Genomic DNA, 25,289 nt, shown 5'->3' with positions numbered 1-25,289 from the left:
TTGCATGATCACTCACTCCACAAGGTTCCTGTAGCTTCAACACCACCTATCATTTCATCTCTGTTAATGAGAATTAAGTCCAATATGACTGATCCCCTTGTTCCCTTCTCTACGTTTTGGGAAACAAAGTTGTCTGCTAGGTTTGTTAGGAACCTGTTGGATCTTCCCATGGTACAGAGTTTGTCTCCCAGTTGATGTCAGGGTAGTTAAAATCCCCCATTACTATTGTGATGTGCTTCCTACATACCTTAGCTGCCTAGCAAAAAGTTCATCTTTTTCCTGTTTGGTTGGGTGGCCTATAGTATACACCTATGGCAATGTTATTTTCCCTCCCTTTAATATTGACTCAAATGCATTCAAGATAATTTTCTTCATTGTTGTGCTCTATTTCTGTAGAGATGAAGTTATTTCTTATATATAGTGCAACTCCACCTCTTTATTTGGTCTATTTCTTTTAAGTAATTTAAATCCCTCTAGCTGTATGTTCCATTTGTGGGTTTCATCCCACCAAGTTTCCATAATGGCAACAATATCATATCTGCCCTCATTTACTTGAATTTCTAATTCACCCTGTTTATTCCTCATACTCTGTACATTGGTGTATAGACATTGGAGTCCATTTTGATTGATCCTGTGTTTACTGTCTACAAACCTGTATTGTGCCTGGCTGCCCCTACTTTCTTGCCACCTGTTTGATTAGTGCACATGTTATGGCACTCACTATTAAATGCTTGGTTTTGCTTGACAGCAAGGTTGATGAGAACATCATTCTTTTATGAGAACATCATTCTTTGGCTACAGTTATCTCTTTTGAGTTGTTGGAAAAAGAATTTTTATATACAAGATTATGTAATTAGGTTGTGAACTCACATGATGATAGAGTTTCTTCCCAAATGTGACCCTTTGGGCTGATCGCTTACACAGAATCTGGAGAGCAGTTTCACCTGCTCCAATTGATCTCATAACAGTGGTGAATATGGCCTGGTCCAAGTCGTCCTTGAGCTAGTTCAAATCCTCTTCCTTCTCCTGTATTACAAAAAGAAAGGGCCAGTTCTTCTTTTCTCTTTGTGGGTAAATACATAATTATTTGCTACATTGAAATGCAAAAGTTCTGGCTGATAACAACTTTCTAGGGTCTTAGACAGAAAGTTTGGATAAGTCTGGACACTTTTCTTGATAAGCCTTTTCAGAAGTGATTGCCATTGCTTCCTTCCAAGGACAGAGAGAGTTGTTGTGTATCTCTCATTTATAAATTAGGTAATGCATCTTTGTATTGAGACAATTATTAGGCACACTAAAGCTGGTTGGATACAAAATAAATAGTGTGAACACATTGAGATGCCACACATTTTTTTAATACTGTTTTTATTGTTTTTATATTACAAATTCCATTTCTAAATTGAACAGTGTTTTTTCTAGGTAACAAAAGTGTTAAAATTTAAACATCCTCATAATCAATATGATCATATCAACATACAAACATATAGTAGATACTATCAATCATTGTTATAAAGTATACTATCTTCCATATTAACATCAATTATATAAGCATCAAAATGTTTACTAATCAATTTTTCTTTCTCATATAATCCATATTTCATATAAACCCGTCCATCTGATCTCTGTATCTATTGACTAACCATTTGTAGAAAAGTTCCCATGTCATAAAATATTGAGAATCTTCTTTTTCTTTAATTTTTAATGTTAATTTTTAGTTTCTGAACATTCCATTATTTTTTTGATTATATTTTCATCTGTGGGAGTTTGTTCATTTTTCCAATATTGTGCATATACAATCCTGGCTGCTGTTAAAATATGTAAAATTAAATATGTATTACCTTTATTATACTTTTCTGGTAGCATGCCCAGCAGGAATATCTCAGGTTTCAAGTCTACGTGTTGTTTTATTATAGCTTCTAGCCATATGCAAATTTTCTTCCAATATTTTTTTGGTTTGGGACATGTCCATCACATGTGATAATATGAACCTGGTGTTTGGTTACATTTCTAACATTTGACAGATTTATCTTTGTACATATTCGCCATTTTTGCAGGTGAGAGGTGCCATCTATAAAACATTTTATAGAGATTTTCTTTATCCCTCTCTGGACCCGTCTGTTTTGGCAAACTACCGTCCAATCTCCAACCTTCACTTTGTGGCGAAGGTTGTTGAGAGTGTGGTTGCACGACAGCTCCCGCAGTACCTGGATGAAACTGTCTGTCTAGATCTGTTCCAGTCCAGCTTCAGGCCTGGGTACAGCACGGAAACAACATTGGTCGCATTGGTTGATGATCTCTGGAGGGCTCGGGACAGGGGTTGTTCCTCTGTTCTGGTCCTATTAGACCTCTCAGCGGCTTTTGATACCATCGACCATGGTATCATGCTGCGCCGGCTGGAGGGGTTGGGAGTGGGAGGCACCGTCCTATGGTGGTTCTCCTCCTATCTCTCCGACCGGTCACAGTCCGTGTTGGCAGGGGGGCAGAGGTTGACCTCAAGGCACCTTGTTTTGGGGTGCCGCAAGGGTCGGTCCTTTCACCTCTCCTGTTCAACATTTATGTGAAGCCGCTGGGTGAGATCATCCGTGGTTTTGGGGTGCAGTGCCATCTGTTCACTGACGATACTCAGCTGTACATCTCCACCCCAATGATGCCCTTGAAGTGATGTCCCGGTGCCTGGAGGCCGTGCGGGTCTGGATGGGGAGGAACAGGCTCCAACTCAACCCCTCCAAGACCAAGTGGCTGTGGTTGCCGGCGTCCCGGTATAGCCAGCTGGTGCCATCACTGGCTATTGGGGGCGAGTCATTGGCCCCCACGGAGAGGGCTCATAACTTGGGCGTCCTGGATGCACGGCTGTCTTTAGAAGAGCATATGACGGCCGTGGCCAGGGGGGCTTTTTATCAGGTTCACCTGATATGCCAGTTGCGCCCCTTTCTGGATCGGGACTCTTTATGCACGGTCACTCATGCCCTCGTTACTTCCCGCCTGGACTACTGTAATGCTCCCCTTGAGGAGCACCCGGAGGCTCCAACTGGTCCAGAATGCGGCCACGTGGGTGATTATGGGGGCGACATGGCGCTCTCACGTAACACCTCTCCTGCGCGAGTGCACTGGCTTCCGGTGGTCTTCCAGGTGCGCTTCAAAGTATTGGTTCTCATCTTTAAAGCGCTCCATGGCTTAGGGCCTGGGTATCTACGAGACCACCTTCTGCCACCGATAACCTCCCACCAGCCAATACGCTCCCACAGAGAGGGTCTCCTCAGGGTGCCGTCAGTCAAGCAATGCTGACTGGCGACCTCCAGGGGGAGAGCCTTCTCTGTGGAGGCACCGGCCCTCTGGAACGAGCTACCCCCAGGGATATGACTGATCCCGGACCTCCGTACTTTCCGCCGGGCGCTGAAGACTTTCTTATTTCAGCAAGCCGGGCTGGCTTAAAATTTTAATGGGTTAATTTTATGGGTAAGGGGTTTTAAATTGGGGAAGCCAAATTGATTTAATTATTTTTTAAACTATTTTAATTTTCATATTCTATGTATTTTAATCCTGGCGGTTCACCCCCCTGAATCCTTTGGGAGAAGGGCGGTATAAAAATTTAATAAATAAAATAAAATAAATAAATAAATATATGTTGTTAACATTGTAAGCTTGTAGTTTCTATTCCATAATTTCTGCCATTTGTCTAATTCGATTATATAGTCAAAGTTCTTAGCCCAAATTATCATAGTTTCTTTTACTTGTTCTTCCTCCAATTTAATGGAGATGCCACACATTATATGAGGGTATCACTATGGCCATTTTTTTGAAGGCAGGTCTTTAAATGCTACTGCTCGTGTCCTTTTGCCTGCATCTACTCATTGAATGTAGTACCAAAGGTCATGTGCTTATTGTAAGAGATAAACAGGCAGAGCGAAGGGACAGAATTAAATGAATCATCAGTCTAGATTCTTGAATCGGGTTGAACAATAAATCTTAACTGCAACTTAACAAATGATTCTGATTCTTTGTGCTTGACATTAATCTAGTCAACTAATGTTCAGTTCTAAATTGGCAGTTGATAATGGTCAATGGAATTCAAGAAGGATTGGATTTAGACTGTTTGTGGGAAAGTAACGACTTTAGGCTGATACTTTTTTAGTTCCATTGTCCCAGCTTTGCCTGTTCATCTCCTACACATAATCCAATTAGTAGAGTGCAAGTAAGCTTTCTTCATGAACAGACTGAAATGGAATATAGAACAAAAAGGTTATTCCTACTATCTCACATATTTTACAATACTTCACATATTTCTACTGAAATATCTCTGAATCCTCAGTCAGGAATTGAAATCAATCTTTTACTTGGGTAGTTGCAAGGTATTAATATTTGGCAAACTTTTGTTTTTATAGCTTTGTGTTCGTTCAATGGCAGTGTTAGAGACCATTTGCCCTTTGATGAATGGAATGAAGAAAAGATCAGATAATGTTGGCATAGCCTGTGAAGCACTTAATCGAATGTTTCAAAAGGAACAAAATGATCTAGTAGTCCAAGTAAGCAAATTTTGTATCTTCCTAATAAAATGGCACTTTATTTGTGATTATAGTTGTGCATTTTTTCCGATTTATTTATACTTTTTATGTTCCTGTTTCATTATCTTAAGTGGCTCTGGGTGGCTTACAATAATATAAAATCATAGATATAAAAACATTAAAAGCATTAAAACTAAGGTTAACAATTAAATAAGAGGTTAAAACCAAGAGTGTGGATGGTACAGGAGTGGACTTTTGTCTCTCATTCAACCAACCACCTCTAGCATAGCACGCCTCCTTGGGGACACAGAGAGAGCCAGGTTTTAAGACTTTTTCAGAAGGGTGGAGGGGGATCTAATTTCTGGAGGGAAGGGACTATGACAGAGAATACTTTTCTCCTTGACTGCTGATCCAATTCCTTGGATTATCTGACACTGTATTGTCAACAATGTTACTGTATGAAGATTAAGGTGATGGACTTTTTTGTTTATGATTATGTTATTACTATCAAATGTTAGGAATATGGTATGAACCCTCAAGAAATGCCAGATTCCCCAGCATTTACATTTCAGACAAAATTGACAGGTATATAAGTATTGAAAGTATACTAGTTTAAGAGACATAGAAAAGTTGAAATAGGTTCAAGAGAGGAATTTTATTATGACCATAGGCCTGTAAATCAAGCCCTCTGATAAATGTTTAAAGAAACAGGATCCATAGCTTCCATAGAGAATGATTAACAATATGCTAATTGTTTGCAAAAATATATTGTCATGTACTGTATAGGACAGACCTGTTCTCTGAATACAGAGAGATGAGATTAAAAGAGAGGATTCAGACCAAATATTAAGAGACATTCTTGACAGAGCATTAAGCTGTTTGCCTAAAACAGAGGTGGGGAACTATTGCCCCTTTATGACTTTTGGACTTCAATTTACAGAATTCCTCAGCTAGCATAAGCCATAAAAGGGACATAGTTCCCCACCTCTAGCCCAAAACAATATTGTATCCCTCAAACAGGCTGCATAATCTCTGATAAGAAAGCATTCTTACACAGGATTACACCACATCCATAAAATTCCTTCTAGCTCATATATTCCATGATTCCACATTTTAACTCAATTTATATTCATTTGCTATATTTTTAACTTCAGCTAAATGCAATAGGAAGGCTCACAGGAGTCTTAATCAAAATGTCTTAGTCTGAATTTAAGAATATACTCACATTATCTTGCAGGCCTTGAAAGCAGATTTAGTACCCTATCTCCTAAAATTGCTTGAAGGTGTTGGCCTTGAGAATCTGGAAAGCCCTTCAGCTACAAAAGCTCAAATTGTTAAAGCACTGAAATCAATGACTCGCAGTTTACAGTATGGAGAACAGGTAAAATCCCAAACATGTCTTAAATTCATTTTAAATCATATGGAATAAGATGATTCATTGTAACTTTTATTTTGAAAATAAAAGTTCTTCTGACTGGTGAAGTTATAATACTGGCAGGTATTACAGAGACCTGGCTGGGCCAAGAAGGGGGGGGTCCCCCTTGTACAGATGTGCCCACCAGGTTTCCGCGCATTCCATCAGCCAAGGGCCCAGAGCAGGGGTGGGGGGGTGGCGGTCGTTATAAAGGAAGGTCTTGATCCGAGGGAGGCCACTGTACCTCAGATAGCCGGATGTGAGTCTCTCCTGGTGAAGTGGGGCCATGGGATGCAGGTGGGCCTGCTGATCACGTACCTGGCTCCCTGCCACGTGATGGCCCTGCCCGAACTTCTCAACGTTATTGCCGGGGTGGCGGTTGATACCTCCAGACTTTTGGTCATGGGGGATTTCAACCTGCCGTCTACCGGTGAGGCGTCTGGGATGGCTCAGGAGCTTATGGCTTCCATGACAGCCATGGACCTGACACAATTAATTCATGGCCCCACTCACGTGGGAGGACACACTCTGGACTTGGTTTTTATCTCTGGTCAGTGGCTGAGTGGTCTGGATATTGGGGATATAGTTATTGAACCCCTGTCATGGTCGGACCATTCTCTCCTGAGGCTGGACCTTTTGACCGCTGCATCCCACTGCAGGGAGGCGGAACCGACCAGGTGGTTCCGCCCCAGGCGCCTGATGGATCCTGATAGGTTCCAGAGGGAGCTTGGGCCAGTTCCTGAAACTCTGGCTCACGACTCGGCTGAAGATCTGGTGGCTGCCTGGGATAGGACAGCTGCCGGTGCTCTGGACCGAGTCGTGCCTTTGTGGCCTCTGACCCGACGCCGAACCTGCCCGGCCCCTTGGTTTTCCGAGGAGCTGAGGGAGATGAAACGCCAGAAAAGACGCCTAGAGAGTGGTTGGAGGGCTAGTCGCTCCGAATCCGACCGAACACTAGTTAGGTCTCATATTAAGACCTATCTAGTGGCGATAAAAGCGGCAAAACGTAACCACTTTTCCGCTCTTATTGCATCGGCAGATAACCGCCCAGCCGCCTTGTTTAGGGTGACTCGCTCCCTCCTACATCAGGGAGCGCGGGAAGACCCCTTGCAAGGGCAGGCTGAGGACTTTGCACAGTATCTGCACGATAAAATCGCTCAGATTCGGGAAGGCTTGGACTCTGACTGGGTAGATCCTGGCGGTGTGACTGAGGCTGGTCTTGAAATTGTTACCTGGGATGAGTTCGACCCTGTGACTCCTGAGGACGTGGACAGGATCCTGGGGAGGTTAAACGCAACCACATGTTTATTGGACCTGTGCCCCTCCTGGCTGGTACTGGCCACCCGGGAGGTAACACGAGGCTGGCTCCAGAGGATTATAAATGCTTCTCTGAGAGAGGGTTTCTTGCCTCCCGCCTTGAAAGAGGCGGTGGTGAGGCCCCTCCTCAAGAAGCTTTCTCTGGACCCGGCCGTTTTGGCAAATTACCGTCCGGTCTCCAACCTTCGCTTTGTTGTGAGGGTTGTGGAGAGTGTGGTGAGGCCCCTCCTCAAGAAGCCTTCTCTGGACCCAGCCGTTTTGGCAAATTACCGTCCAGTCTCCACCCTTCGCTTTGTTGCGAGGGTTGTGGAGAGTGTGGTTGCGCGACAGCTCCCACAGTTCCTGGATGAAACCGACTATCTAGATCCGTGGCAGTCCGGCTTCAGGCCTGGGTACAGCACGGAGACGGCATTGGTCGCATTGGTGGATGATCTCTGGAGGGCTCGGGACAGGGGTTGTTCCTCTGTTCTGGTCCTGTTAGACCTCTCAGCGGCTTTTGATACCATCGACCATGGTATCATGCTGCGCCGGCTGGAGGGACTGGGGGTGGGAGGCACCGTGCTGCGGTGGTTCTCCTCCTATCTCTCTGACCAGCCGCAGTCTGTGTTGGCAGGGGGGCAGAGGTCGACCTCGAGGTGCCTTGCTTGCGGGGTGCCGCAAGAGTCGGTCCTCTCGCCGCTCCTGTTCAACATTTATGTGAAGCCGCTGGGTGAGATCATCCGTGGTTTTGGGGTGCGATGCCATCTGTACGCTGATGACACTCAGCTGTACATTTCCATCCCAGACCACCCCAATGATGCCTCGAAGTGATGTCCCAGTGTCTGGAGGCCATGCGGGTCTGGATGGGGAGGAACAGGCTTCGGCTCAACCCTTCCAAGACCGAGTGGCTGTGGATGCCGGCGTCCCGGTATAGCCAGCTGGTGCCATCGCTGGCTATTGGGGGCAATGTCACTGACCCCCACAGAGGGGGCTTGCAATTTGGGCGTCCTCCTGGACACACGGCTGTCTTTAGAAGAGCATATGACGGCCATGGCCAGGGGGCTTTTTATCAGGTTTGCCTGATACTCCAGTTGCACCCCTTTCTGGATCGGGACTCCTTGTGCACAGTCATTCATGCCTTGGTTACGTCACCCCTGGACTACTGTAACGCTTTCTACATGGGGCTCCCCCTGAGGAGCACCCAGAGGCTCCAGCTGGTGCAGAATGCGGCCGCGCGGGTGATTATGGGAGCGACGTGGCACTCCCACGTAACACCTCTCCTGCGCGAGCTGCATTGGCTCCCAGTGGTCTTCCGGGTGCGCTTTAAGGTGTTGGTTCTCATCTTTAAAGCGCTCCATGGCTTAGGGCCAGGGTATTTGCAAGACCGCCTGCTGCTACCAATAACCTCCCACCAGCCAATACGCTCTCACAGAGAGGGCCTCCTCGGGTGCCGTCGGTCAGGCAATGTCGGCTGGCGGCCCCCAGGGGGCGAGCCTTCTCTGTGGGGGCACCCGCCCTGTGGAATGAGCTGCCTCCTGGAATACGATTGATCCCGGACCTCCGGACCTTCCGTAAAGCCCTGAAGACGTTTTTATTTCATCAAGCCGGCCTAGCCTAAATGGTTTTTAATTGGGATTTTAAATTTTTTGGATTTGGGGTTTTAAATTGGGTATCCAGTGATTTAATTCTTTTAATTATCTTAACTTTTGCATTTGTATGTTTTTTTAATTTTGGCTGTTCACCGCCCTGAGTCCCTTCTGGGGGACTAAATTAATAAAATAAATAAAATAAATAAATAAAAACTGAGGATTTGGTAAAACCAAAAATTACACTAAGCCAATTTCCATGAGGATAAGTGAACCCTCTCCAACCTGTACAGCAAATACAATTTTTTCTCTATTTTCTCACTTTTGTAGGTGAATGAAATCCTGTCTCAATCTTCCATATGGAGTGCCTTCAAAGATCAGAAACATGATTTGTTCATATCTGAAACTCAGACAGCAGGATACCTCACAGGTCAGCGTACTTCTACAGTGAGAGTTGTTCACTGTCCTTCTTTGTCTTCTGTCCTTGAAAGATCACTTAATTGACTTCTAGTTGGTTTTCATATACAGAGCTGTTAATGAAATTGCTACATAGTACAATACAGGCTAAAGTGATGTTTCCATTCATCATTTCTTCTGGTGGTTCACATCTGAATAGATGATTGTGAAAGCAATAACAAATACTTGAAGGGTTTAAGGATTAAATGAAAAAGTAACTTTCTTTTGAATCCAGCTTTAATTCTCAAAGGATTACAGGATTATATTTCAAGCATCAGATCACAAAGCATTCTCAAAATGTGATAAAGTTATGCTTCACTTTTTGCTTCAAAGTGTCATCTGTACTTCCCTTGCTTCTGTACTTCCCTTGCTTCTGGTTTCTTTCTCCTTCAGGTATCTCCTCTCCTTCCCTTCTATCTGGTAGCAGTCCCCTTCATCTCAGAAGTGGGCTTTAAATCTCCTTTTGGCAGGCAGCTTGCTAAACTTCTCTCTTGCATTCACTAAAGCAGGTAGATACCATTTTGCTCAGTGCATGTAGCCTCTTCGCTATCCCACAGATTATATGCTTACAAGGTGCATGCCGTACCATTGTAGCGAACATAGGCTGTTTTAAATTGGTACAAAATGCTGTAGTTCCGGCCGTGCTTTTGGGGTCATTGACTTCAGGGTTCCAAATTACAGCTGTCTAAATAAGAATTTTTATATTTATATATGTGTAAAAAACTATTTTCAGTTATGTCAAAACATTATCTAAATAATGCTTGAAGATACATATGGAAAGGATGGAAATCTGAACTCTGATAGCAGACTACTTATAATTAATCTAGCTAAAGGAATTTGAAAACAAAAACTGTCATGTCACAGATAAAACAACTAATCTTAATCTGGTCTGAACTGACCTAACAATATACTCAACAGTATACTGATTTTTTTCTCTCCTTGTGGAACAGGTCCTGGAGTTGCTGGCTATCTTACTGCAGGGAGGCCTTCATCTGTTATGCCCAATGTTCCACCTCCTGTAGATCACGAAGCTGGAGATATTGGCTAAGGGATATGAATGGCCTACATAAGGGACTCAAAGGCAAAGATTTATTGGCTTAAATCTTTAGAATAAATTTTGCCTGCCTTTCCCAGTTTCAAAACAGTGTTATTCCTTTTTCTATGAATATTCTTTTTTAGAAAATTTACAATTCTACTGCATTGTAACATAAGAAAGTACTTTGTGGATCAGCCTAAAAGAGTACACAAGATTTTTTTTCTTGCTGTACATAAGCACATTTATTTCTTATATTTTTGTTTACAAGACTGTGAATCAAAACAATTTTGCTAATATTTTGTATTATATTAATTAGCATGACTGAAGTTGAACTGCAGTCTCAAAGAATTGGCTAAATCATTTGATCCTCCCAAATTGCACTAGAAGTTTCTTTCTTCAATGCTTCAAGTTGGACTTGACCATCCTCTGAGAACTTGACTGGCTTGATGTTGTTTGTCTATATCCCCAATCACTAGCATAAATAAGATCCTCATGTGTTTAACTGGCTTTACCAAATCAAAAAACTAAAATACAGCAAAATTATATTTAAAAATTACATGGTGTATAAAAACATTGTGTCATTGTGATATGTTCTATACATTATTCAGTATATAAAACTTTCTATATTGAATGTACATTATACAAATCATTCATATGTATATAAAATTTAAAAGAATAAAGGGAACTGAAAGCCTTGTTGAAACAAGCCTGTTTCATTTCTTGGTAAAACTAAAAGGAAAATCAAGATACTTTTATGAATACTGATCTAAAATGGTGTATTTTTTTCTGTTAATATGGCTCTGGTGGCATGAGGTAAGACAATTATTCAATTATTTTCAGAGTTCTAGCTACAGAGTTCTAGAACTGTCAACAACAGAGACAAAAACACATTTCTACAAAACATAACTTGGGAATTGTAGGAGAGAAATTAGATCAGAATTTTCCTCCGCTATACGCAGTTATATCTTAGAAAATGGTTAGCACTGTTTCAGCTCTTGTATGAGTGCCAATTAATCCTTTTGTGAATCTGACAATAAAGGAGGCCATGGGTTGCAGCATGTAATTAGAATGATGAAACAAAATTAGTTTAGTTTTCTTTATTGTCATTGCACATGGTACAACAAAATTAAATGCCATTTTCAGTGTACATTATAACTATAAAAATAAAAACACATACCTCCTTTACATTCTTTTTTTTTTAAATTTTTTTTTTATTGATTTTTCCAAAACAAAAAAGAGAATGTACAATCCATCTCAGCTATCGAAGGTACAGTGTAATTACAATATAATAAAACGGAAATTGGGAAAAATAAGGCTTCAATCTTAACTAAACATGATACTATACACTATGACTATAGTAGATATGCCAGGTCAAAATTCTAAAGTCATATTTTCATCTTATTTTTAAGCCAGTGGTACCAGATACCCCATACATCATAATATCTTAAGTTGTCCTCATTTTTTAACTCGCCTGACAGTTTCGCCATTTCTGCGCACTCTAAGATCTTATTTATTAGAGTTTCCTCTGAGGGTATAAGTTTGTTTTTCCACCATTTTGCGAAGGCTAATCTAGCCGCAGTTATAATCTGAATTATCAGTTGGGTTTTGTTGTTGTTTAAGCCCTCTTCAGTTATGCCTAGGAGGAAAAGTTCCGGAGCTAGGGCTACCTCCTGTCCTGTTATTTCACAGAGCCAATGTTGGATTTTGGACCAGTACTTTTTAGTCACAGGGCAGGTCCACCATAGGTGATAAAAGGTGCCGACTGATTTTCCACATTTCCAACATATGGGAGAGAGATTTGGAAACATCTTAGCTAGCCTCGCTGGGGCTAGATACCACCTATGTAGCAATTTATAGTGATTTTCCCTAAACGTTGTGGATTTGGTTATTTTGTAGTTTCTATTCCAAGCTATCTCCCAGTCATTGAAATTTAGTCTATGTCCTAGATTTTTTTCCCAGATGTTCAATTGTCTTTTTGCTATGGACTCTGCCTTATCTTCATCTAATAAAAAGTGGTAAATTTTGGTTAACATTTTTTTTTCTGATCCCCAGATAATTTTGTCAAAGTTTCCATGTTTCGCTGCTATTCCGAATTTATCTCTGTCTTTTTGGAATCTTGAGTTGATCCGAATATAGTTCCACCAATCCACACTAAAGCCCTGATCCCTCAATAGCTCCAGCGATTTAAGTTTCCCTTCTTCGTCGAGGATGTCCTTATATGTACCCCATTTATAATCGTCGCTCCTGTTTGGAGTCGCCAACGATTCCATAATAGAAAGCCAAATGGGTACCTTAGAATAGATCTTCTGTCTGATTTCGTCCCACGTACGAATGAGGGTCTCCCTGATTTGTGCTTATGAAAATAGGATTTTTTCTTATTCTTTATATCCCAGAGATGGGAGTGCCATCCTTCTAGGAGGTCATGTCCTTCCAAGATCAGGGTTCTCCTATCCTGTAACTTGATCCACTCCTTGATCCAAATTAATTTTGCGGCCTTTTGATATAATTCCCAGTCAGGGAGCCCAAAGCCTCCCAAATTCCTTTTCCCTTGGAGTATCTTAAAAGAAATCCTCGATTTCTTACCCTCCCACAAAAAGTTCCTGATGTATTTGTTCAGATCCAAAAAGAATTTTTTGTCTAGTGATAGCGGAATGTTTTGAAAAAGAAAGAGAATTTTTGGTAAGATATTCATTTTGATCGCTGCAATTTTACCCATCAGAGACAATTTGAGCTTTTTCCATCTTTCTAGGTCTTGGTGTGTTTTCTGTAGAAGGGGGATATAATTATCCTCTTTTAGTGAGGAGAATCTCGTGGTAATCCATATTCCCAGGTATTTTATTTTCCTAACTGTCTGGAGGCCTAATGATTCTTCCAATTCTTCCTTTTGTAGATCTGTCATGTTTTTCACTATCATTTTAGTTTTGTTCTTATTAAGTTTTAGGCCCGCCACTTCTCCATACTCCTGGATTTCCTGCAATAATTTTACACCAGATTCTAGTGGGTCTTCCATTATGAGGGCTACGTCGTCCGCGAAAGCTTGGGTTTTAAAAGTTTCGTTCCTAATCTTTAGTCCTTTGATCTCTTTGTTGGCTCTTATCTTTCTAAGTAGCACCTCTAGCGCCAAGATATATAGTAAGGGAGATAAAGGGCATCCCTGTCTCACTCCTTTTTGAATCTGAAACCGCTGGGTTCTATCTCCATTCACTAGTATGTTTGCCCTCTGGTTTTTATATATGTTCTCAATCATCTTCCTAAAGTTGGTACCGAATCCCATTAGATCAATTTGATTTATCATGAAGGTCCAATTCAAGTTATCGAATGCCTTTTGGGCATCAACAAACATTAAAGCCAGCTGTTTTTCGGGATGTTGTTCGTAATATTCATATACTCTGGTTTCTCTTCAGATCGTATAAATCTTTCGCCTTTTACCTCCTTTACATTCTATATAATTGAAATTGAAAACCCGATATTGCACTATACCAGACGATGGCTAACCTTTTTGCCATCGTGTGCCAAAAGCAGGGGTCGTGCAGGGGGGTCGTGCGCACACATGGCCACACCCATAATTTAATGTGGCACTGCACATGCACGTGTGACCCCCCGCACTCCCCCTGCTTTTGGCATGTGATGGCCTGATGGGCCCAGTAGGCCTTTTTCACCCTCCCCAGGCTCCAGAAGCTTTCTTGGAGCCTGGGGAGGGCGAACATGGCCTTCCCCAACTCCCCCAGAGGCTGGAAACTGCCTGTTTGCCCACTTCTGGTGGGACCGGAAGGTCCATTTTTCGCTCTCCCCAGGCTCCAGAGGCTTTCTGGAGCATGGGGAGGGGAAAAAAGGTCTTCCCCACCACCCCCCAGAAGCCCTCCGGAGGCCGGAAACAACCCGTTTGCCGACTTCTGGAGCTGAACTAGGGCAACGCTCATGTGCCCATTGATATGGCTGGCACGCATACCATAGGTTCACCATCATGGCACTATACCGTAGAATTCAAGATGGTTATTGCCCTGGGATAGAAGCTGTTTTTCAGCCTATTTGTCCTTGTTTTTATTATCCTGTACTGTCTGCCAGATGGTAATAGTTCAAAAAAGGGGTGCCCAGGTCTTTAAGAATGTTTTGAACTTTCTTAAGGCAGCAGGAGCTATAAAGAGGGCAACCAATGATCCTCTGGGCAATAACATTGACCCTCTGGAGTGCTGTCCTCTCTGCCACTGTGCAATTGGCAAACCATACACAGATGCAGTAAGTTAAAATACTCTCTATGGTGCAGCGGTAGAAGGCCACCAGCAGTTTTTCATTCAGTTGTTGTTTCCTGAGAAGTCTCAGGTAGTATAATCTCTGCTGGGCTCTTTTGACCAGTGCTGCAATGTGAGTGCCCCAATTCATGTTCTCTTTTATGATAACACCCAGAAACATAAAACTGGCCACTTGCTCCACTCGGTCTTCATTGATAAGCAAGGGCTGGATGTCTGATCTATTCCTTCTATAGTCCACTATAAGCTCCTTGGTCTTATTTGTGTTAAGAACCCAGTTATTGTTTCCACACCACGAAAGCAACTTTTCCACCTCATCTCGATAGGCAGATTCATCCCCCCCCCCCGAGATCAGTCCCACCACTGTTGTATCATGGGCAAATTTAGTAATAGTATTACTAGTGTGAGTGGAAATGCAGTCATGCACATAAAGAGTATAGAGAAGGGACTCAACACACAACCCTGTGGTGTACCAGTGTTAAGAATAAGGGCTAAAGAGAGATGATTACCTAATCTGACCCTCTGAGAGTGGCCAGACCGGAAATCCATAATCCAAAGGCAGATTGAATAAGAAAGCCCAAGATCCATAAATTTAGACATTAGTTTATGTGGAATTACTATGTTAAATGCAGAGCTAAAATCTACAAAAAGCATCCTCACATAGTCCCCCCACTGTTCCTAATGAGTCATTTTAGAAAGACTGCTATGAATTTGCCATATTTTCTTTATTTCAGTCTCCAAAAAAAGGACTGGAATCACTAATTAGTTATTGCACATTATCTTAAGAAATACAATAACTGGTATTTAACTGCTAAAAACACCTTAATCTAAGAACAGGGCTCAAAATAACTACATAATAAACAATAATTTGCTCATTAACTGACAGACTAGAGAAGGTAAAATCAGCTAGAAGAAAATGGAGTATAAAAATAAGAAAACTCCAGAAGATTTTTTAAAAAACCTGCTATAAATGCAAAATGCTAATAATTTGCCATTTAATTTAAACAGATAAATTAGCTGTGGTCTTCACCACTATTGCAGCTGCTCAAGAGTACCTAAGCTGAATACTTGTTGCCATCAAGATACTCAGACTTTCTAGAATGAAAAGATTTTTGCTGAGGAATGTTCTTATTCACTGAATTATTTATTTGATAAATTTAAAACCAATCAGCTCAGTAATTAAAATATTTTTATTGTTCAAAGCAGATTACAAAAATGTTGAATATGTTCATTTATTTGTTTGATGCCCATTTCAAAGCTGTATTAATATTTACCCCAGCTTCAAAAAAGGAAGAGATAATTTCACTAGAGATGAAATGAATGGAAATCTTAGTAATGTAATATAGTAGAAGTATATGAATAATATAGCATAACTTTCATTTTCATCATCCCCAACAGCGAAGAGCAGGGATAATGAATTCTGCTGGGATGGTTTGGCAACAACACTTGTGCTCTTATTCTAGTTAGCTAAAAAGCTAACTTTTTAGCTAACTAAACTTAGCTTTTCTGCAGAAATAAAGACAGATTACTGAAATTTAACCAAGGTTTTGCTTTGTTTTTTGGAATGTTCCTCTTTAGGTTATTAAGACATACTTAATTTTAAGAAAAATGCTGTGTGGAGGAAGGTTCTGAATTCACATCACAAAATAAAATAGTTGTTACAGGTGTGCATTCAGTTGCCCGGCTTGGTCAAGCAGTTCTAAGTTTGCAATTGCTGAGAGATGAACTTCATCAGGCCCATCTGCCACACGCAAAGTCCGAATATAGGCAAACCTGTGGAAATATTAAGATTGTGCCAATTCAACAATACAGAACAAAGCTTGGTAGCTGCTGCTTTAGCACTCTTTCTAGTTGTAGTATTAGAACATACAATGACTGCTGTATGTAATATAGGCAAGAATAGCCAAAATTTAGTTACAGCTATAGTTTTAATAGTTGATTAAGCTTTAATGAGACAGTGTATGCTTGGTGGAATCACATTATCTTTTTGGCCAAGACAAATGACAGAGTGGGATGATTGAAGTTCTAGTAGAGACAAACCTTTTGAACTAAAAACTTAAACAATAGTAACATGCATGCCTACATTTATAGCACCTTAAAATTAGCATCCCTATTGTGATTTGAAATTTAATTTAACTTAAAGCACAATAAAGATAAGATTTAAAGAATCAAAGTTTTAAATTATTATTATACAGGACAGTACAGAAGTTGCAGGCCTCATGAATCTTAGATGGGTTTCAGGCAATAACCCAAACCACAAAATGATTAGATTACTGGATTAGACTACTTTCTGGCTCTGTTTGCACAACAGCAAGCATAACTAAACACTCAGCCCATGAGCTCGGCAAATCATAGAAAAGGTCAACTTTGAAACAAAGCCAACAACTGCAAAGGTTACTGAAAAACTATCAGTTCTTGCATTCTAAACATTCTTGTAGGGCAGAGGGGAGAAATCACAATAATCAGAGTTAAAGGGGATGATTACTTGCTCACCATTCTTCAGTACAGATGCAAGGATAAAAAGGAAAAATAAGAGAAAGTGATGAAGACGTAAGTTTTGTTGGCACTGCTCTTTCACCATTCTGGAACAAACAACTGATGTGACTAGGGAAAATTAATTTAACCCAATATTTATTTATACTTTGTAATCCTATTTTAGTTGGCCAGTGATGATAGGCTGAGGGAGCATGAGCATCTCAGATTAAAATCACACATTAGATATTTTAGTTTTCCACTTCATTGAGAGTATCATAGATATTTAAACAAAATATTGCTCCCCTCACTAGAAGGAAGAATTAATATTACAAAGGATGCAGAAAGCTAGTTTGGCACATTGCAACAGTGTCAATAATGTTGAAAGAATAAATTCAAGATTTAAAATTTTCCCATTACATAAGGGATACCAACTGCTTGGCCACAGTCTTGATCTGCCAAAACTGAAGATTTAGGAACTTAGTAGCCATTATATATGGTTGTTGGGAGGGTTCTAGTGGATGGAGTTGTTGCTAGTATTTTCCACTTACATTTGAGCCAATGGGAAGTCTTCTGAGAATCCAGCAGCACCACAAATTTGAATAGCACAATCTATCACCTTAAGGACTGCTCGTGGTGCCACCACTTTGATCATAGCGATCTGTGAATATGAGTTAGAATTTTTTAGGTTAGTGTAGAAATAAAAATGTCATTTATGGCAAGCTGAATTTTGAATCTAAGGAGGTGAAAAGCATTCTAGAATTTGATTTTTAATTGTTTCTAAGCCTGAGAGATTCTGAGTGGGACATAGCAAATAGAAATGAAACATTGTTAACATGAGTATCAATCTTACCTTGACACTTTTGTTAATAAAACTCCCTATTTATGACCCTGTGATCCCTTATTTTGTTGCTTTCTTAACACAAATAAATAACTGCATAGTAGAGGACAACCACAAGAAGCACTGTGGGATAATCTTATCAAACTTGGTCCAAAGAAGAAAGATTCATATTTCATTTAGCCACGAAGTACATAAAGTTTTGGGCACTATTTATATCTCAGCCTAATGTTCCCTTCAGTTTTTTGGGGGGAGATGATATGGATTCCATAATAAAATTCATCAGTATACACAATAGAATTTAATTGTTTATCAATAAAAGGTATAATTCTTTAAAATTGAAAGACTACTTTGAGAAGTACATAATGATCTACTATGTATTCAATTATCAACTGGTTAACTGACTTTTGACATCAGTTCACATTATTGACAAATTTAAACCCATTGATTTAAATTAACGAACCACACACAGATCAAATTAAGAATGAGTTCTATTGTGTTTCTCAAATACTGTATGTGCAAATGTTTATGAAAGCCATCATTTTCTTTTGTTCTCAGCAAAAACAATTTCATTAATTTAATTAAATTCCTGATAGTTTGCTCCTTCCTGTCGTCCCCATACAAAATTTCAGTCCTATTACCTCTTTCCTGGCTGCTTTATTGCCCATGGCATCTATTTTATTAGCTGCTTTCAGTGTAAGCAGTCTTGCCTGTTCAATAGCAATGCGGCACTCAGCAATCCAGTGAGCAACAATTTCCTATAGGGAAATAAGGCAAAAAACAAATTAGAACATGCAGTTTAAAACCAAACCAGCTGTCAAGAGGGAAAGCTGTGCAGAACGGCTCTCCATTTAAGAGAGTCGAATACACAGCTTTTTCCATCCAATCGGCAGATTCTTTGGAGTCAATTTAAAATGGTATTAAAGATGACAAAAAGATTTCTTTACAAATTTGGACAGACTCATTTCAAAATTCATATGGCAAGAGAAACGACTGAGAATCAGATTCAAATTATTACAAGATGCTAGAGAAAGAGGAGGATTTGGCCTACCAGACTGGACAAAGTATTATCAGGCAGCGGCGTTGGTTTGGCTCAGTGAGTGGATGCATCTTAAAAACACAAGACTATTGGCACTAGAAGGTCATGACTTACAGACAGGGTGGCAAGCTATTCTATGAGAGGAAAAACATTTAGTCCATCAGTACTTCCGGAGGCATTATATTAGGAGAGCACTATTGGATATTTGGAAAAAAACAAAAAGAAATAATTATATGGAATTTCCTAATTGGGTGTCAACATTAGAAATGTACACACATCCAAATTTGACAAAACAAGGGGGAGCTGTCACCTATAAAGATATTTTGAATGAGAAAGGAGAATTAAAAGTGAGAAATACTTTAAAGGAAGAAGGAATCGAATTGGAATGGTGGGCATATCTCCAAATTCAATCTAAATTTAACAAAGATACAAAGGAATGGGGCATAAAGCAAGAATTATCAGAATTAGATAAAATTTTATTTAGCAAGAAGGCAAGGCCATAAGTAAACTATATCAATATTTATTAGAACAAGATATGATTGAGCAACAGGTGAAAGAAATGATGATAATTTGGTGCAAATATTTTGGGCACAATATCGATTTGGACAATTGGCAAAGTTTATAGGGAAAAAATTTAAAAATCACACTAGCAACTTCCTACAAGGAAAACCTCTATAAAATGTTCTATAGGTGGCACCTCCCCCCCCCACAAGATTAGCATGAATGAGTAAGGGGAAATCCTCGATATGCTGGAAGTATGGAGAGACTGTTGGGAATTACTACCAAATGTGGTGAGAATGCCCAAAGGCGCAAGAATTTTGGAATTTACTAAAAAACTGGCTGGAATAAATTTTGCTAACAGATATAGAGGTCAAACCGGAATTTTTCCTATTGAGAATTATAAAAAGAAAATATAAGAAAGATACAAATTATTTATTACTGCATATACTTACAGCAGCACAAATAGCCTTCACTCAAAAATGGAAAGAGAAAGACATTCCAACTGAAGAGGAAATATTACTGAAAATCTTTAACTGCGCAGAAATGGACAGACTCACTTTGGAACTCAAAAATAAAAGGGAAACTAAGTACTACAAAATCTGGGAACAATTTTATGATTGGGTAAATAATAAGAGGGTAGCCAAGACAAATGTATAGTGTTGGAACAAAAATATAGATGTTAATTTAGATAAATGTATGTTTAAGAGATAAATATATATACAGAAATAACGGGAAAAGTATTAATATCATATCATATTATGCTTAAATAGTGAACAAAGCTTAAGAATTATATGTTTATATGCGTACTAATATTATTGTAATATGACAGAAGATGATAGAAGATGTTTGGAACCAGTGATGTCATATCTATGTCCGATGTTTTTTTTAATTTTGTATTAATAATAAAAAAACTTAAAAAACAAAACAAAACTACACACAGTGCTCAGGTTTTAAAAAACAATCTTACTTTGCTACCCCAGATCTCTTCTTATCAGCTTCACGTCCATCTTCAAGTTGCAAAAAGAGTTTTTATATACAAGATTATATAATTAGGTTGTGAACTCACATGATGATAGAGTTTCTTCCCAAATGTGACCCTTTGGGCTGATCGCTTACACAGAATCTGAAGAGCAGTTTCACCTGCTCCAATTGATCTCATACAGTGGTGAATACGGCCCGGTCCAAGTCGTCCTTGAGCTATTTCAAATCCTCTTCCTTCTCCTGTGTAACAAAAAGAAAAAGGCAGATCTTCTTTTCTCTTTGTGGGTAAATACATAATTATTTGCTACATTGGAATGCAAAAGTTTTGACTGATAACTTTCTAGGGTCTCAGACAGAAAGTTTGGATAAGTCTGTACACTTTTCTTAATAAGCCTTTTCAGAAGTGATTGCCATTGCTTCCTTCCTAGGACAGAGAGAGTGACTAGCACAAGGTCAACCATCTGGCATTGTGCCTAAAGTGGATTAGAACTCCCAGTTTCTAGCCTGACTTCTTAACTACTACACCAAATTGGCTCTCATATGTATCATACAATTGTGTAAAGTTCAAAAAGTCATGGCAAAGCTGGTTCCTCCCAGCTCAGGTAATTCAACCAACAAAGGTTTTTTGACAATACAATAACTATCAGAAGAAGAAATTCAAGACTCACCCAGTATCAGATGGGTGATAGGGACATGAACATCATTAAATTGTATTTCAAAATGTCCACCATGAAAATAATCTATAAAATTATGAAGACAATCAAGTATCAATTAAGGAAAACTGCCAGCAGTGTTATTTAGAAAAAAAGATCTAATACAGTAACAGTAACAGCAAGTCATTCTCTTTTTGGAGAACTGAAATAAAAATAATACAGCAAAGAACCCATCAAATGCCAATATTTTTCTCACTGAAGCTCAGATTGATTTTTCTGATATATATGGTACAAATACAGTTCCATGCATACACCAGACCTACATAGTAGCATTTTAGGAATATAATATTTCTGCACAGTTCTATCTGGCAATAGAACATGAAACGCATATAAAAAAGCAAATTTGTTTACACCACCATGGCTGCTGCCTTTCTTTTTTTTTTTAACCATACCTTGCAAATACCCATGCTCTCCCCCTCTGCCTCTCATTCACTCTCTTCAAACTGAGCATAAACTAAAAAAAACCACTGCATTAACCTTACAACAGACTTCCTATCAGAACTTCAGGAAACCCACTGCATCCCACATATTTTTTCTCACTGCAGCTCAGATTGATTTTTCTGATATATATGGTACAAATACACTTCCATGCATACACCAGACCTACATAGAGGCCTTTATATCCCCCACCCCCACCCCATTCCCATCTTCCTCCTACAGCACAGAAATCAGACAAATATTCAGACGCAACTTTAAGCACTCAAAGTACAAGCAACTGACAATTCCACTTACCAAAATACCCAAAGACTGAAAGAGGTCTTATAAGTTTCACTCCAGGTGTATCCATTGGCACAATAATCATACTATGCTGTTTATATCTAATTGAAATAAAAGTAATAAGTTATATTGAATACTGAATAAGACAGTAACATAAAACACTCTGGATTAACAGTAATTTCTAAACATTATCAATTTTCCTACATGCACAGCACTCCTTACTAGCATTGATGATGTTACCTAGCTTAGGTAATGAAATGTACAAGCAGGCTCAGAGAGCACCAAAGACCCCTCATGTGAACCCTGAGCTACAAATATTCTCCTTTAACAGTTATGATTCTTAGAGCAGCAACCTAGAAGTTATTGACAGGATTTTAGCAGCTCAGTAGGAATATGATAGAAAATTACTCCACAGTATATTATACCAAAAATGAGTGTTGTTTCTTGTTCCATACATATTTCAAACACAAATTGAACATTTCTTCTTACCTGGATGCAGAAGTATTTTTATCTTTGCCCATTACAATAGCAAACTTGCAGCTGGGATTTCCAGCTCCTGAAAAATGAACACAAAAGAATTTATTGGTTGAAACCTTTATCATTGGGTTATGAATCTACAATATTTTTAACTTTTCAGAAAAGAAAATACAGTTACAATGTTCAATAGAGCTTGCCTTCTAGTAAATTTAAAAGCAAAGGTTAAAGAAAACATTGGAACACTGAGTGTGAAAACCTGGAAAACTACTTATAATACTAGCCATATGTAGAAAAAGCTTTATGCTGGTATAAGATGGTGTTTTACACTAAGGCAGAAATCCAGAAGATTTAGCTGATCACCCCTGATCCAGTAGTGGGTTTCAAAATTTTTTACTACCGGTTCTGTGGGTCTGGCTTGGTGGGCGTGGCATGGCATGGCTTGGTGGGCATGGCTTGGGCGTGGCAAGGGAAGGATACTGTAAAATCTCCATTCCCACCCCACTTCAGGGGAAAATCTGTACTGCAAAATCTCAATTTCCACCCCACTCCAGGGGAAGAATACTGCAAAATCCCCATTTCCTCCCGATCAGCTGGGACTTGGGAGGCAGAGAATAAATGGGGGCAGGGCCAGTCAGAATTTTTACTACCGGTTCTCTGAATTATTCAAAATTTCCACTACCGGTTCTCCAGAACTGGTCAGAACCTGCTGAAACCCACCTCTGCCCTGATCTACAAACAGACCAATGTTACTAGCTTTTCTAATGGTTTTGGACTGTGCTATTAATATAAATGAAGCAAAACATACTCTAAAAAGTCAAATTTGAATAATAATTTATTGTGTACATTCAGACATGAGCTAGCTTTCTTGAGCATAATTGCAATAGCAATAGAACTTATATACCACTTCACAATGCTTTACAGCCCTCTCTAAGCGGTTTACAAAGTCAGCATATTGCCCCCAACAATCTGCAATGGCGCAGCATGAATGATGCTGGAACTGCAGGACACAAATGGTCGCATTCCAGCAGTTCAAGCCAAGCTCCACGAGACAGGGTGAACTCCTGCCTCTCTTTCCCCATCTCCTGTCCACCCAGCAGTTCAAAAGCATGCAATATTGCAAATAAATAAATAGGTACCTCTTCGGTGGAAAAAAAACTAGCTGCATTTGTGTGTGCAGAGAGCAGAAGCTGATGCTGGACCTGGCTGGATGCAAGGCAACACAATAGGGAGGCAAGGCAAGGTGAGACCAGCAGAGAAGCCCAGAAGAACCAGCAACCTGAGTGTGCTAGACAGCTGTTTAAGCTAGTTCACCCCTGCAGTGCATCAAGAGTAGGCACACAAGTGCCAAACAGAATGAACTAGCAATTTAGGCTGTCAGGACTGCATTGTGTTTAGCATTTGTAGATTTCCTTGACACTGAATGCTATATGCTAAATAAATAAATAAATAGTATGTATCAGGGGTGAAATGCTCCCTGTTCGGACCGGCTCGGGCGAGTAGGTAGAGATGGCGGCAGGCAGTTCAGAGAACCGGTAGCAAAAATCCCTGCCCCGCCCCCCATGCCCAGCTGAGCCGCGAGATCATCAGAGGCTTTTTTTTCTTTTAAATGGCTCTGACAAGCCAAGCTCTGATGATCCCAGCTGAGTTGCCTGCTAATCAGGCAACTCAGCTTGGATCGCCAGAGCCATGTAAAAGAAAAAAACTTTTTTTCCTTGCTAATCGGTAGCAAACATCCCTCCCCCTCCCCCTTCCCCCTCCCCCCCTCAGCTTGCTTACCTTAGCTGCTGGTTGCTGTAATCTCTGCAATCCATTGCATCAGCAACTGAATCTCCCTGCCTGCAATCAAGCAGGCAGGGAGTTGTGGACTTCAACTCCCAGAATTCCTCAGCCAGCAAAGCACAGCTGGCTGAGGAATTCTGGGAGTTGAAGTCTACAAGTTTTAAAGTTGCCAAGGTTGGAGACCCCTGTTCTATTGGATAAGTTTTTTTCCCCTTTGGGAACTTTAAAAAAATAGTTAATTTGAGTTTTTTTTAGTTGTTCTTTTTTTAGACCTAGCCATTTAAAGTTTAGGAAGTTTTAAATTTAGCTGCTTTTATACGAAAATAAATAAAAATAAAATAATATTTGTGCAGCTTTCTGAGATTTAGTGTGTTTCTGTAGTGTTTCACTCTAACTACACAAACACACAAAATCTCACAAAGCTGTATGTGGAATTTTGTGTGTGTAAAGTGTGAAAGTTGGTTTTTTGTGGCTGTATGAGGATCCTGCTTGTTGCAGGGACCATTTTGGGTCTAGCACAGCTGCTTTTACATTGTGGGTGAGCCAGTTGAGTTGTGTTGTGTTGTGTAGGTTAAAAAAGGGCAAAGAAGTGACATTGACTTGGCCACGCCCACCTGACCAACAAGCCACGCCTTCCCAGTCACCTTACCACCAAGCCCTGCCCATTAATTAAGCCATGCCCACAGAACCGGTAGCAAAAATTTTTAGATTTCACCCCTGGTATGTATGTATGTAAGTATTCAAATACATGTATAATAAAACAAGAGAAACCAGTCCATTTAATGAAAGAGATGTATTAATACAAAAACTCACTACTATAATTTTACACTATAGGAAATATTTTTACTCACCACTGCTCCACCACTTTTTGCCATTGATTATGTAGCTGTCTCCATCTCTCTGAATGTTACACTTCATATTGGTGGCATCACTTGATGCAACATCAGGTTCTAAACCAAACATCAGAATTTAGCACAACTGAAACAATAGCAAACAGAAAAGATCTTACATGTTTTTCTAGACATCAAGAAGGGTTGCTAGGCATGATATCAGAGATGAACTTCCAAGGAAGGGATGGTTCCCCCCTCCCCTTTCTTGTCTCATTATCCTCTCTAAATGAATGAGAGAATGTGTGAATGAGTGATGAGATTTGTCTGCCATCATTATATCTGCCATTTATTGGATTTCAGATAATTACAGAGCTTATCTATAAATTACAATACAAGTTCAATGTA

The 25,289-nt window shown here is 40.0% G+C and overlaps 2 protein-coding genes across 7 annotated transcripts in view; one reads left to right on the top strand and one right to left on the bottom strand.

The window, feature by feature from the left end:
* Positions 1 to 10,993, top strand: part of DNAJC13 (DnaJ heat shock protein family (Hsp40) member C13) — a 161,414-nt gene extending 150,421 nt beyond the window's left edge. For 5 of the 6 annotated variants that reach the window (XM_060683675.2, XM_087892517.1, XM_060683672.2 and 2 more), the window contains 4 exons: positions 4,383 to 4,523; positions 5,740 to 5,883; positions 9,129 to 9,228; positions 10,205 to 10,993. In XM_060683675.2, the coding sequence (XP_060539658.1) occupies positions 4,383 to 4,523; positions 5,740 to 5,883; positions 9,129 to 9,228; positions 10,205 to 10,302 (483 nt within the window). In that variant the 3' untranslated portion in view covers positions 10,303 to 10,993. Of the gene's footprint in view, positions 1 to 4,382; positions 4,524 to 5,739; positions 5,884 to 9,128; positions 9,229 to 9,647; positions 9,764 to 10,204 lie in introns of all 6 variants that reach the window. The other variant, XR_009620597.2, reaches the window with a different exon arrangement.
* Positions 10,994 to 15,709: 4,716 nt separating this feature from the next.
* The window catches only part of ACAD11 (acyl-CoA dehydrogenase family member 11), a 55,992-nt gene continuing 46,412 nt past the window's right edge, over positions 15,710 to 25,289 (bottom strand). Inside the window, exons 13-20 of the mRNA XM_034404067.3 lie at positions 24,906 to 25,004; positions 22,288 to 22,354; positions 21,814 to 21,899; positions 21,037 to 21,108; positions 20,454 to 20,608; positions 18,489 to 18,605; positions 17,561 to 17,670; positions 15,710 to 16,310 (exon numbers count right to left, since the gene is read on the bottom strand). Of these exons, the coding sequence (XP_034259958.1) occupies positions 16,196 to 16,310; positions 17,561 to 17,670; positions 18,489 to 18,605; positions 20,454 to 20,608; positions 21,037 to 21,108; positions 21,814 to 21,899; positions 22,288 to 22,354; positions 24,906 to 25,004 (821 nt within the window). The 3' untranslated portion in view covers positions 15,710 to 16,195. The remainder of the gene's footprint in view (positions 16,311 to 17,560; positions 17,671 to 18,488; positions 18,606 to 20,453; positions 20,609 to 21,036; positions 21,109 to 21,813; positions 21,900 to 22,287; positions 22,355 to 24,905; positions 25,005 to 25,289) is intronic.

This window comes from Pantherophis guttatus, chromosome 4 (genome assembly GCF_059756535.1).
Source record: "Pantherophis guttatus breed Tessera chromosome 4, ASM5975653v1, whole genome shotgun sequence".
In the NCBI taxonomy this organism is placed as follows: Eukaryota; Metazoa; Chordata; class Lepidosauria; order Squamata; family Colubridae; genus Pantherophis; species Pantherophis guttatus.
This window is presented reverse-complemented; position numbering and strand designations above follow the sequence as displayed.